This window comes from Tupaia chinensis, unplaced genomic scaffold (assembly GCF_000334495.1).
Source record: "Tupaia chinensis unplaced genomic scaffold, TupChi_1.0 Scaffold000008_1, whole genome shotgun sequence".
NCBI lineage: Eukaryota > Metazoa > Chordata > Mammalia > Scandentia > Tupaiidae > Tupaia > Tupaia belangeri.
The window spans coordinates 860,467-874,721 of NW_006159437.1; the positions used below are offsets into that span (position 1 = coordinate 860,467).

The 14,255-nt window shown below is 36.5% G+C and overlaps 1 protein-coding gene across 2 annotated transcripts in view; it reads left to right on the plus strand.

The window, feature by feature from the left end:
• RAB32 (RAB32, member RAS oncogene family) overlaps positions 1–14,031 on the plus strand; it is a 28,043-nt gene extending 14,012 nt beyond the window's left edge. For both annotated transcript variants that reach the window (XM_027765592.1, XM_027765575.1), the window contains exons 3-4: positions 6,300–6,403; positions 13,553–14,031. In XM_027765592.1, the coding sequence (XP_027621393.1) occupies positions 6,300–6,403; positions 13,553–13,702 (254 nt within the window). In that variant the 3' untranslated portion in view covers positions 13,703–14,031. The remainder of the gene's footprint in view (positions 1–6,299; positions 6,404–13,552) is intronic.
• The last annotated feature ends 224 nt before the right edge of the window (positions 14,032–14,255 follow it).

The following is a 14,255-nucleotide window of genomic DNA, read 5'->3' on the forward strand; positions in this document are numbered from 1 at the left end:
AAGAGATAGCTCCTGCTATGTTATGAAAAGGGAAGTAGTAAAAGCCATAATTCTACGGGGTTGATTCAGAGCGTTGTTGGTAAATTGGCATCCAGAAATGAAACATGAAGGAAGCCATTTAATCTAGTCATTAATGGTAGCACAACCTCTGATGAGGCTGAATACACACATTGCTGCTGTCAACCTGAAAGTTAAAAGTATGGAAACAAATGAATAAAGAAACTTAGGAAGATATTATAGTTTCATGGTGGGTAAGCTTTTTTAGCATTTTTTGATAGTGTAACTTTAAGAAACCAAGTAAGATTAGCCTCTGTTCTACAATGGATGTGTGTCCTTGTTTGGTACCACTTGATGTTCTGCAAATCTATAATTATACCTAACATTGAAGTATCGGTTTGCCTCTTTCTTCAAGCAGATTGTGACCTGCTTAGAAGAGAAGGTCATTTCATTGTTTCATTATTTTCTAAGTGTCTAGCACAGTGCATTACATAGAAGGAACCTAATAGATGTTTTAGTATAAATAAGATCTGGAGTTCTGAAAGGTTAGAAGAACTAAAAAGACATTTGTGAGTTGTATCAATTTGGGTAGGCTAGGCTGTATTGAGGTAACAATCAACATAAAAAAAAAATCTTAGTAGCTTAAGTAATGATTTCTGACTTTTGCTGTACGTCCATAATAGAGTATAGGAGTTGGGGTGTTGGCAGTGGATATGAGGGTAGAGTCTCCACCATCTCATGATACCGTCATCTTTCATCAGGCTCCTGCTTTGCTAGAGCACAAGAACACGAGCAACTCAGTGATGCTTGGAAACAACATTTCTGTTCACATTTCATTGACCAAGGTTAGACTCGTGGCTACTTCTAATGTAGAAGAGGCAGGAAATTGTCATCCTTCATGCATTTAAACGTGGTGAAGAATGGGGTATTCATAATTAGTTGTGCTTTGCTCTTGCGTCCTTTGCTTTAGGCAGTAGAAAAGGAATAACTAAAATTACCTAAAGAGAAATCACAATAAAGATATGGGACACAAGTCTTATTTCTGAAGCAATATTAAGCTTAACAATGGGAAAAGCTCAGTGTATCCATGCATGGAAATCTTTGAAACAAGGTTTGCATCTTGTTAGGTTTTAGATGAACAATGTTTAACTTGATGTTAAAATTATTTTAAATGGATTTATCATATCTTGTTTTTCATCATATACATTTTTGGTAAAATGTTCTAATCTTTTGCTTACTTTATTTTTTTTCTTTGTTTGTTTTATTTTTTTCTTTTCTTACTTTGAGTCTTTATATATCCTGAGTATTAGTCCCTTATCAGGAATGACTTGCATTTTTTTTTTCAGGCACTCAGTTTTCTTTTCATTTGCTTACTTGTGTTGACATTATTTTGATCCACAATATAATGTGATTGCTTGAAAAACAACTTCCTTTTTTTTTTAAAGAATTATTTATTTAATTTTATTTATTCATTCAATCATTTTCATTTGGCCAGAGAAAGACAGACACACAGAGAGAAGGAAAGTGAGAAAGCAAGCCACTAGGTCCACTACTCAAGGGTAGTGGGCCATGTGGGAGTGTCCAACGCCTTAACCACCACTCTACCTGCTGGCCCTTTGAAAAATAACTTTGAAATCTCATGACTGGGAGCTTTCAGTCCTCTTCTTGGGAATATGAGTTGTACAATGAATTGGTATTTCTTTCTTTCTTGGTCTATTTATTTATTCCATAAGGGAATGAGTGAAAGAGAAAAAGAGAAAGACAAAGCATCCCTCATGAGGACTTCACACTGTGACCCACTCCCACCATCATCAATCCAGATCATGGGCACACACAGGTGCAGCATACTCAGGTCTTCAGATGAAAGCAGCAGCCTTCCCACATGAAAGGTGTACTTCAGAGCATTGTATTTTACTTCTCTATCACCATCTAGCCCCATTTATTGATTTTTGTTTTTTTAGAGAGGTTTTTGCTATAGGATATGTGCACTCACCAGAAAGACAGAGAGAGACAGAGAGCGAGAAATCACCACTCGGGGAATGACCACACCACAATCCCTTTTCCTCCATTCTCCTTTTGGGATCTTGGGCACACACACATGCCCGGCATGAGTTTAAGCCACTGGATCCAATTATCAAACCATGGTCGACTCCATAGGAATTCAATCATGTGACCTTTATGCCATCTGGTCCCCATTTATTGATATTTCTAAGTCATGAGGTCCTTCTCCAATATTCCCTATCATAGACATTCCTGATTTTCTTACCCTTTCCCAGAAAGCTTATATGAGTAAATATTTACATATGACTTAGTATGATTAGTAGAAAGAAATACTCAGAGGTTGGACTATGTGTTCTCTGAAACTAATATGAAGCAGACAGTTTCACAGAGGGTTTGATAAAAATCTACTAGCAGAGGCTAACTTACTCATTGGCAGAGGTATTCAGTAGAGGTTGATTCTCACTATGCTGTACAGGTTCCACCTCTCCTACTCCCCACTCTGAGAGCTGCTTACTGACCCAGCTGTCCTGCTGCCCTGCCTCTCCAGCAAGCTAGAAGGAGTTGTCTGACAAACTTGAACATTCAGCGACTAAGAGATCAAGGGGCCACTAACTTCCTTACTGTTAAGAACCAGGAAGTTCAACATCCCTTATCATAAGGGAGATGGAAATCAAAACCGCAATGAGATGCCACCTAACCCTACTCAGAATGACTAAGATTAAAAAAAAAAAAAAAAGAAGTATATATGCTGGCAAGGCTGCAGTGAAAAGGGAATTCTCCTACACTGTTGATAGGAATGTAAATTAGTTTAGCCACTGTAGAGAAAACTATGGAGGTTACTTTAAAATTTACAAATAGAACTACTATACCGTTTAGCAATTCCACTCCTGGGTATCTACCCAAAGGATAGAAATATACTCAGTCAGAAAAACACTTGCACATTCATGTTTATTACAGCATTATTCACAATTGTTAAGACATGAAATCAACCCAAATGTCCAAGAACAGATGAGTGGATTGAAAAATATGGTGCATGTACTCTATGGAATTCTACTCAATCATAAACAATTGAGACCATGGCATTTGATTGAAAGTGGACAAATATGGAAAATTTAATGCTGAGTGAAGCAAGCCAGACTATGAAAGTGAGGCACACACGTGTGTGTGTGCGTGTGTGTGCGTGTGCACGTGTATGTATACCAAATGTCTGCATTCTATGATAGAAACCAAAAGATTGGAAAGTATAAAAGCATGGAGAGCAACTCTTTCTACTTATTAAACTGAATGTCTACACTCCATGATGGAAACTGAAAGATGAGAAGATATAATGGCATGGAGAGCAGCTACAGATACTAGAGACAGTGGGCAGTGTGAGGGGGGAGGGAAATCAGGGGAAAAAGAAAAAAAATTAACAGACACAAAGTGTGAAATTATGTGTAAGGATGATGTGTATGGTAGTATCTGTGGACTACTATGCCGTGTGTTCATGCTGGGAAGATTCCTTTTATATGCTGCAAAATATATAGTGATGAAATATAAATAAAACAAGAGGGAAAAATGTCAGATACAACACTAAGAAGAAGAAGGAGAAGAAGAACCAGGAAGATCTTTATTTTGTTTAGAGGGTCTTAATGACTGTCCCCGGTAAAAATTCTACTCAACTAGAAACTGCATTCAGGGCTACTACTGAAAAACTTTGAAATGCAGTAGGAGTACAGGGGCCTAGAGATGGCTTCAGCGTGATTCTGTGATTCCCTCACATTTGTACACATTGGGATTTGCAGATGATTCACTATTAAAAAAAAAAGTTACTAAAGCTTAATTGCTCTGTATAACTCCTGGATTTCTGTACTTGTACTAGTTTGGTACCGCACTCAATTTTCTAAATTAAAGCAATGGTCCAAGGAATGCCTTTTGATAACTATGTAATTATCTGGAGGTCTTAATCTTTTCTAATATGAGACAGTCTTTGTGAGGTAATTCCTTTTGTTGCCATAGTTCTTTCATTTTAAATAAATAAAATTTAGAAAATTAGACGTTCTTGGTAATGTGTGCATTCTAGTTGAAATTGGAATCTGAACTACTTTAATGCATCTATAGTCTTTCTGCAGAATACTGAGATTGATTTTGAATAGTTAGCACATTCTCTGTGAGCATACCCTATGTGATGATTAGATGTACATTTATGGAAAATGGTACAATGCTAACTTTATAATACATGTCAGGATTATGGTCAAATGGTTATACAGTTGTCTGATCAGATTTACATTACCAATAAAATATGACAAATAAAACATGAGAATGGATTTCACATGTGATCAGTTTTCATAATCAAATTCATACCTCTGGACTATCATAATTTAGCTTCAGATCAACCCATTTAGGAGTTGTCACAAGACAAACTTTAAGTTTATCCATTTAGGTTTGGTTTTTTTATTCTTTTATTATTCCATAAAACGATATAAAAATTATGTTATGACATTCTAGAATATGGAGGAGAAAAGTCTGTATTCTGGAATAACTTTGCATTTGTTCAAATAAAGTAGAAAAACATGTAAAGTTTATTTTTCTTCATGTGTCTTAATAAGAAAGTGTCCTGTCATACCTGGGTGTCTGTATCATAGATCAAAGGGTTACAAACCTTATATTTGCATTGATAGCCAGTCATGTTTCCTTCACACTCTAGTGAGTAGTTGCCAGCCTGAAGGTATGAGCTTTAAAAGTCAAGACAACTGCAAGTTCAGAATACTTTCATCAGTTTTCAGAAGACCCAGATCTTATCCTAGTCAGTGCCACTGTAATTCTGGAAAAGTATCTTTTTGCCATTTTTTTTTGTGTCTGGAAGACAAAGATAAGGGTCCTTCCTGTGTCAAAGATGAGTAACATGGCAGACAGTGTGAGCATGTTTTGCAAAGTCCTACATAATACAGAAAGCAGTAGCTTATTTTTTCTAGCATGTGTTAAAAGAAAAATAAACCAGCCAATTTAATAGAGTAGAGTTTTAATAGAGCAAGTCTTAACATGATTTAAATCAGGCACCCTCGTGGTCAACTCGGCATTTAAATCAACAGAACAGGAAAGTTCATACAAAAAACGTTAAGTAGGGAGTGAGGTAGAGAAATCATTGTTTATATTCTGAAGTTTGTCAGCATTAACATGGTTTAAAAGATGGGATGCCTGTGATTGACTGAAAACTATGCTATGATTGGTTGTAACTTAGCAACCAGCTCAGAAAAGCAGTTTAATACACGTTTAACATAAGTTAAATTATCTTAAAAGTGCAATGGCATTTGAAGAACTCTACAATTGATCCTTCTTATAATTACACAGTTAGTTCTGCCACTTCTTGTTCTGAAATAGTTTTCACATATCTGCCTGTTAGAGGAGATCCATGCTGTGCAGTCAAAAGCAGGCATAGGCTAGAGATGGGACAGAGATAGAACTTGAGAACATGAGCTACTTTATCTCATGGCCAGCATGAATCTAGCCTTTTACCCACTGCACTTATCTCCTTCCTGCAAGCTTTATTTTCTCTGTTCTTGTCACATCTTGGTCCACTCCCAGTTTTCTTTTTCTTTTTCCTTTTGTGTCACTTCTCTTAAACCAAAGGAGAGATGAAGGAAATGACAGACCTTATAGATTTATTTTTTTAAGTTTATTTATTTCTTCCATGAGTAAAAGAGTGACAGGTACCCCCAATGGGGTCTCCACGGTACAGTCCACTCTCAGACTCAGCCATCTTGGATCCCAGGTATACATACACATGCACCTGGTGTATACAGGAAAGCTCTAAGATGTAAACCCAGGGACCTTCCCCTGCAAGTCCATTTGTGTTACCCATGCACCATCATCTTGCCCCATGTGTAGTTTTAAATACTGTCATATAAATGTTTATGAAGAATGTATTGTACATGCACAAAGCACAAAACTAAAGCATAATTGTGTGCTCAAATCAGATTACTGCTATTTCTACTGCTGAGTCATGGTTCTGTAGAGATGGCCTTAATCCCATCAGTTTATGTTGCCATGAAATGGGAGATATTTGTTTAAGGTATTATTCCTTGAGTCAAAGGGGTAATACATAACTGTAGATCTGTCTGGATTCTGAGTTTTTAATCTCTTAATATATTTCTTCCAAAAAAAAGGTTTGGCAACATGACCCGAGTGTACTACAAGGAAGCTGTTGGTGCTTTTGTAGTCTTTGATATATCGAGAAGTTCTACTTTTGAGGCAGTCCTAAAATGGAAAAATGATCTGGATAGTAAAGTTCATCTTCCAAATGGCAACTACTGTCCTCCTAGCTAACAAGTGTGACCAGAAAAGGGATGGTGGCCAGAATCCTCCCCAGATGGACCAATTCTGTAAAGAACATGGCTTCACTGGATGGTTTGAAACCTCTGCAAAGGTGAGACCTGCTTTGCTTATGAACCCGATCTGCTGTTAGATTGTCAATTTGAGCAGTTACTATAAAGCAATTATAAAGATGAATTTCTTTTCTTTTCTAATTTAATTTTGCCAAAGGGCATATAGTCACTGGAGAGTGACAGAGAGAGAGAAGGACAGTAAGAAAACATCCTCCCATGAAGGAAGGTAAATCCTTTCACCAAATCTCTTCTTCTCTCTCTCTCCCTCTTTTTGAGATTTTGGCCACACATGCACATGCACCTGGTGTGTTTTTCAAACCACCAGGTCCAGGATTTGAACTGTAGGATCATCTATGTGAGATCTAGCCACCTTACTCACCATGCCACTAGCTGGCCCTAAAGATGGATTTCTGTGAATGGTTTTCCAAAGTCTAAGGAAAGCAAAGCATAGCAAAGATATATTACAGCTTCTTTCAGTCTGTAGCAAGAATGCTCTCAAAATTAGCTAATGGGGAAATGAATAGGAGGGCAGAGTTTATGTTAAAGTAAAATGAATTTTTATTTAGAACAAAAAGAAAATGACTCTTTGAATTCTTCTTTTTTCTTTTTTTGAGAGCTTTTTGCTATAGGGCGTGTGCATTCACCAGAAGGAGACAGAGAGACAAAAAGTGAGATACTTTGAATTCTTAAGGTACTTACCATGCTACTAGAATGGATGGGGATAAGGAGTATTGTCAAGCACAAGCATTCTTGATTTCTATAAAAGGCTTATGGAAATATGATAAAAGGTGTCCCTGGTGAAGAAGCATGTTACACATATGGCTAAGGAAGGCACTGAAAAGGTCAGAAGGAAGATTTATTCAGATGATGTTTGAAGAGTTTTAGATTAAGTGTTTCTGAGAATTTGGGTAAGAAGACAGTGGTATGCTTCGTGAATAGTAGTTTCAGAATTTCTTTATTTTTATCGATGATGGAAGCTGGATAAAAAGTTCTTTGAAGAAAAAAAGCAGTAAGATGGCCTTTGGAAATCTTATTTATTTATTTATTTTAGTTTTTCATTTTGTTTTGTTTTTCCTATAGGGCACATGTGCTCAACAGAGAGAGAGGAGAAAGACAAAGTGAGAAATACCCTCCTCACGGGGGGATGGTTATGTCACAGTCCTTTCTCTCCCATTTTCCTCTTAGGATCCTGGGCACCCACATACATGCGCCCAGTGTGATTTTCAAGCCACCAGGTCCAGGACTCAAACCACACAGTTGAACATGTGAGATCCAGCTCCTTAATTTCCATGCCACCTGCTGGCCCTGAAATCTTAACAGTCTAGATCTATAGGAAATTGAAAATAAAAATCATAAACATAAAATATCGGTAAGGTTATGTGCATTAGAAGTTCCACATAAAAAGATTGAATAACAGACTTATATGAAAATGATGAAACGTTTAAGACATTCTGTGATGACAAATAAGCAATACACTATAAATTTAGTATAATCTTAATACACTTTCAGTTTTAGGTATCTATTCTATATATTTCCTATACATATATATGCATATACACTATATATGTATACACTATACATATATACACACTAAATATAGTATTATATAGTGTGTGCATATATATAAACATGATATATATATCTATATATACATATAACTATATATACTGTATATGTGTGTGTGTGTGTGTATATATATAATATATATATATACACACATACACACACACACACACACACACTATTATTTTTCCTATAAATCGTATCCTTCATTTTAGGATTTACTACCAGTTTACTTTTATCTTTAGTAGAAACTCACCCTTGAAGTGAAAGATTATTTTCACCAGTGCTGATCAAAATAAAATCCAAGTGATGAGAGACTATACCTAAGTGCAGCTCCAGATGTATTGAGTGATGATGGAGTCACTGAAAAAAAGAATATTTCCTGGAGGGTTAACTGTATACTCTTAACTTAGAGACCATTTTCTTAAATAAGTATATTACAGCATCTTAAAATTTACTTTCATAAATTAAACGTAGTGGTGGCAGGGAGTTGGGTGCTATGTGAGTGCTTAGTCTCAGTGCAGAGAAAATCACAGAAGGAAAGTTTTCTGTAGAGAAAGACCTATTCTGGACTGCCATGTCCTCTGTCTGCTCCGTATGTCTTTCAGAGATTCACTTTACTTCTTATCTTTGTTGGGGGAAAAAGATAGCAATATATGCAAATGTCTATCAGAGCATGAGATTTGGTAGAGGATTTTGATGTATTGCAAATTAAACTTCTTCTCTGTTTTATTCATGGTAACCACTCATGTAATAAATCCAAATGTGCCCTCAGAATCTAGATGTAAGATTCATAAATAATATGCCCTGTGACCTTGACCTGGAGCTCTCATATTGTGCAAATCATCAACTTCTTTACATTTAGAAACAGGATTCCATGTATAGCTGAGAAGGAAACATTGGTTAAGAGTGAAGGTTTCAGAAATGCCCTGTGCTTCCTTACAAATGTATTAGAAATATCTTCTGCAGAATGTCCTTAGTAATAAATAAGGACTTTTCCAAGAGAGTGACAGTAATATAAAATTAAATTAAAAACTTTAAAGTGAAGCTTAAAGTACTATATAAATGTCCCTAATAGATATACTTCTGGCTGGCCAGTAACTAACTGCATGTCTAAGTTTTTGCTTGAGTTCAGTGGTATAAATTTTAAAAGACAATTTTGAATTCATGAAGGTTGCCACTTCACCTTTATAGAAAATAATGAATTTCAAGTATAAAACTTTGTGACTAATAATATTACCATATGACAATTTTTATTCCTAGACAATTGCTTCTAAATGTAGTTAGAGAATTTTATACTTTATGATGTAATGAGGTTGATCAGAACTGAATGACACCGGAGTTCAAAGACCAGTAGTTAAATTAAGGTTAATACTTATCTTTGGAATGGAGTTTAAAAAATAGGGTCAGATATTACACAACTATAATAATCAATATTGTACAACTATGATTATCAAAAGAGCATAATATTGGCACAAAAACAGGCAGGTAGAATTAAGATCTCATAAGTAAAGCCCAAAACATACAGCCAGCTGATATTCAACAAAGGGCACAAGGCAATCCAGTGGAGGGAAAAATCTCTTCAGCAAATGGTGCTGGAAAAACTGGATATCTATCTGCAGAAAAATGTAACAGGACCTCTACCTCTCTGTCACCATTAACAAAAGTCAACTCAAAATGGATCAAAGATCTAAACGCAAAACCTCAAACTACAAAACTGCTGGTAGAAAACACAGGGAAAACTTTTAGAGACATTGGAGTAGACAAAGATTTTATTTATTTATTTATTTATTTATTTATTTATTTACTTACTTATTTATTTACTTATTTATTTATTTTAATCTCTTCTCCTCCATTTTCCTATTGGATCTTGGGTATGTACACACATGTGCCCAGCATCTTCTCCTCCTTTCTCCTCTCAGGATCATGGGCATGCACGCACATGCACACGGCATGAGTTTAAGCCACCCGATCTGGGACTCAAACCACAGGTGACTACATGGGAGTCCAGCGACATAGCCATTGCACCAACTGCTGGTCCCAAGACTTTTTAAGTTAGATCCCCAAAGTACAGACAATAATCTCAAAAATAGACAAGGAGGACTACATCAGGCTAAAAAGCTTCTACACAGCAAAAGAAACAATAATTAGAGAAAGGATATAATCCTCAGAGTGGGAGAATATATTTACTATGTTTTAGGTAAGTGACTGATAACTAGAATATACCAGGAACTCAAGCAGCTTCTCTGCAAAAAGAAAAAGAAAATAAAAAATTGATCCAGTTGAAGGATGGGCAAAATGAGCTGAACAGACAGCTCTCCAAGGAAGACATACAAATGGCCAAAAACATATGAAAATATGCTCAGTGTATCTTGTTATAAGGGAAATGCAAATAAAAACCATAGTGAGATATCACTTAACCCTAGTCCGAATAGCTAAGATTAAAACACTAAAGAATGGTAAGTGCTTACAAGGCTGTGGTGAAAAGGGAGCCCTCCCTCGTACACCATTGGTGGGAATGTAAATTAGTATAACCACTGTGAAAAACAATATGGAGGTTCCTCAGAAGCCTACAAATAGAACTAACACACGATCCAGTAATTCCACTTTTAGTATCTACCCAGAGGATAGGAAAACCCTCAGTCAGAAAACATTTGCACATCCATGTTTATTGCAGACATAGAATTGACCCAAATGTCCAAGAACAGGTGAGTGGATTGAAAAAATGTGGTACATGTACTGTGTGGGATTCTACTCAGTTATAACAAACAAGGAGACCCTGACATTTGATATAAAGTAGGTGAATATGGAAATTAATGCTAAGCAAAGCAGATCAGATTATGAAAGACAGGCATTGTATTTCCCTGTTTAATATACACCAAATGTCTACACTCTATAGGCTGAAAGATTGGATGGTATAATGGCAGGGAGGACACCTGTAGATAGTACAGGTAGTATTGGAGGGTGGTGGGTAATAGTGGGTGGGAGGTAGAGGATCAAGGAAAAAACAAACACATTTAAGAGACAAAAAAATGAAATGTTATCTGCTGATGATAATGTATATGGTAATGTCTTTGACTTGACTAATATTCATTATATTCATGCTGGGAAAAACATACTGTACACTTTAAAGATGTACAGTGATTAAATGTGAAAAAAGAAAAAAATAAATGAATTGTGTCAGTGCTATGGAAGAACATAAGTGATATGTTTCTTGGTGTCTGAGAATGGTATTACAAATAAGTGAGAAGTCTATAAAGACAACCTCGTGGTGGTAGATCAGATTGGAGGTGTCAGTATGAACTTAAGTTTTTCTAATTATGAAATAAATATGTATATATATATATATATATATACGTGTGTATAGATATACACATACATATATACATAGATATATTTCTGTTTGTACATGTATATGGTCATGCATTGTTTAATGACAGGGATTCATGATGAGAAATGCATTGTTAGGTGATTTCCTTGTGTAAACACCTAGCATATACTTGTACAAAACCAGATGATATAGTCTGCTATTCACTTCAGCTACATGATACAGCCTATAGGCTCCTCATGGGTCACCGATGTATATGTGGCCCATAATTGAGCATGATACAGTCCAAGGCTGTATATACACATATGCATATATGTATATAAACAGAGATAAGCAATCGAGTTATGTATGTGTGTGCATTCATTTATTGCCTAGCTCTATTTGCTGAGAGAGATTAGAAGCAATAGCATCATAAAACCAATCAATTTAGCTGGGCCTTAGAATTTGATTATGCATACCATTTCCCAGTAAGAAGAATCAGGATCCTTGGAGATAATGCCTAGTCCATGGCTGAGACAAGAAAGTAAAAGGGTGCCTGAGATATTTTGGAGAACAAGAAACTAAGAAAGCATTCACAAAATGATGGAGACATGCCAGACCACACCCTTCCACCACTCCTAAGCTACTTAGGAGTCTACTTAGAGGAATTCCAGAAATTTAAGACAATTTGAGCAACAAGGTAAAAATTATTGTAAAGGATTTAACTCAGAGCATAAAATAATAATTCATAATATCAATAAATAAATGAATAAGGGCAAAGAAAATGCCTTCCTAACAGTAGATTCCCAATTAACAAATATAGAAGGGCAGATAGAAAGTCACCATTACACCCAACATTAACTATAAAAGATGAATGATTAATAAAATTAATGGAGAAAGTATGGTGAGAAATAAGATATTGACACACTTGTATTTACTAAGTACAAAAAGAAAATGAGTGACTCATTGGTGAGGAAACTTGGCATTTGCAGCTTTAAGCAAGGGTGTCTCCTGATGCACTGAGAAGAACATAGGTCTTGTACCTTGTTCCTGCCAAAAACACACATCTTGAATTTAAAGATAAGGAAACATCAAATGGTCACAGATTGAGGAACTTCTCTGGCCAGTGCTCTCCAATAGAGTCAAAGTCATGAAAGGCAAGAAGATGGAAGAACTGTCTAGATTGCAGGTGACGAGGGAAAGGGGACAACGTAACACAGCTTGTGGTCTGGGTCAGAAACAGGACATTGAGATACCTGGTGAAACTGGAATAGGCTGATAGTTAAACATCGACACAATGTTATCATCCAATTCCCTGATTTTGATAATTGTTCTCTGATTAGCTAAGACGCTAACATTTGAGGAATATGGGTAAAAGGGTATACAGAAAATTTTACTATTGCTAACAATGTTCTTGTAAATCTGAAATTATTTAAAAATTAAAAGTTAAAATATGCACAGTCTTTGCTTTTGTGTTACCTGTTACATATTAATGATGGATCACTCATACATGTTGTGGTGGCTGACACACATCACACGGGCTTGTTTCAGGCTTACTAATGCCTAATTAATTATTAAAAGTAGTGGGACCAGCAGGTAGCATAGTGGTTAAGGCACTGGACTCCCACATAATCAACTACAGTTCAAATCCTGGACCCAGAGGCTTGAAACTCAAGCTGGATGTGTGTGTGTGCATGCCCTAAATCCCAAGAGGAGAATGATGGAGAAGGGATTGTGGCATCACTCCAGGGGTTGATTTTTCACTTTCTGTCTCTCTGGCGAGTGTATGCACGCCCTATAGCAAAAATGTCTCTCAAATAAATAAATAAATAAATGTGGTAACTTGTGCTTGGGGATGAAGAAGTGATGGTGCATTTTATCATAATTTATTCACTTTGTTGCCCACAATGTACTGTACACATTAGAATTAAATATTGAGGACAGGGATTTTTCAGTCCTTTCATTTATGTGAGTGGGAGTGCAGAGCACCTGGAAGCCCAGGTGAAGCTTCATTTTCAATTGTATCATTAGCTCAGTGGCAAAAGTTTAAAACAGGAACATCTACCACATTACTCAGTAGCATCAATACCACATTACTCAGTAGCATCAATACCACATTACTCAATAGCATCAATACCACGTTATTCAGTAGCATGGAACTCTGCAGTATTAGAAAAACACTTCAATATTAGAGAAGATGATGGTAGCGGGTATACTTCTAATACCCCCTCCGACTGTTTTTCCTTCTTCTCATTAGTACTCATTGCTTTCTTCTAAGCCTTAATCCCAGGAGTTGATCTTGTTCTCTTCTGTATTACAGGATAACATAAACATAGACGAAGCTGCGCGGTTCCTAGTGGAGAATATCCTTGCAAACCATCAGAACTTTCCTAATGAAGAAAACGATGTGGGCAAAATTAAACTGCACCAGGAGACCTTGAGAGCAGAGAGCAAATCCCAGTGTTGCTGACGTGGCTGAGGCTCTGTGCTGCCTCAGGTCTGAGCGAGTTCTGGAGAACAGTTAGGGATGGCACGCTGGTGGTGCATCTTCCCCTGCTGGCGCTTCAGCAAGGCAGCCTCAACAGGTGCCTAGGCCTATTTGAAGATGGAGCGTTTGGAGAAGTATTACAGTTAGTGGCTCAGCAACTTAACGGATGACACAAGATTTTGCTGTTGCCAGCATGTGGAGGATAATGTTTACATCCTTTTTAATGTCTTTTTAAATGATTTGTAAGACTTTCAAATTGTAGCTTATAGTATAAACACTGGGATGGTAATAAAACTTTACCTGCTGTCTTCCGGTTTTGTTGACTGTATTTTTGTCTCCATAATTCAGCCTTGCTTTTCATTGAGGATTTTCAACTCCTTTAACCACAAAGCCTTGAAGTTCCTGTTTAGCAGTTTTTGACCCCAAACTTTTGTACTTCATGTAAAATTGTGTCCCTTCAATTTTATTATTTAACCAGTAGTAGCTGGTGTGGCATGTGGTCCCTCCTCTTCAACACAATACAGTACTCCTCAGG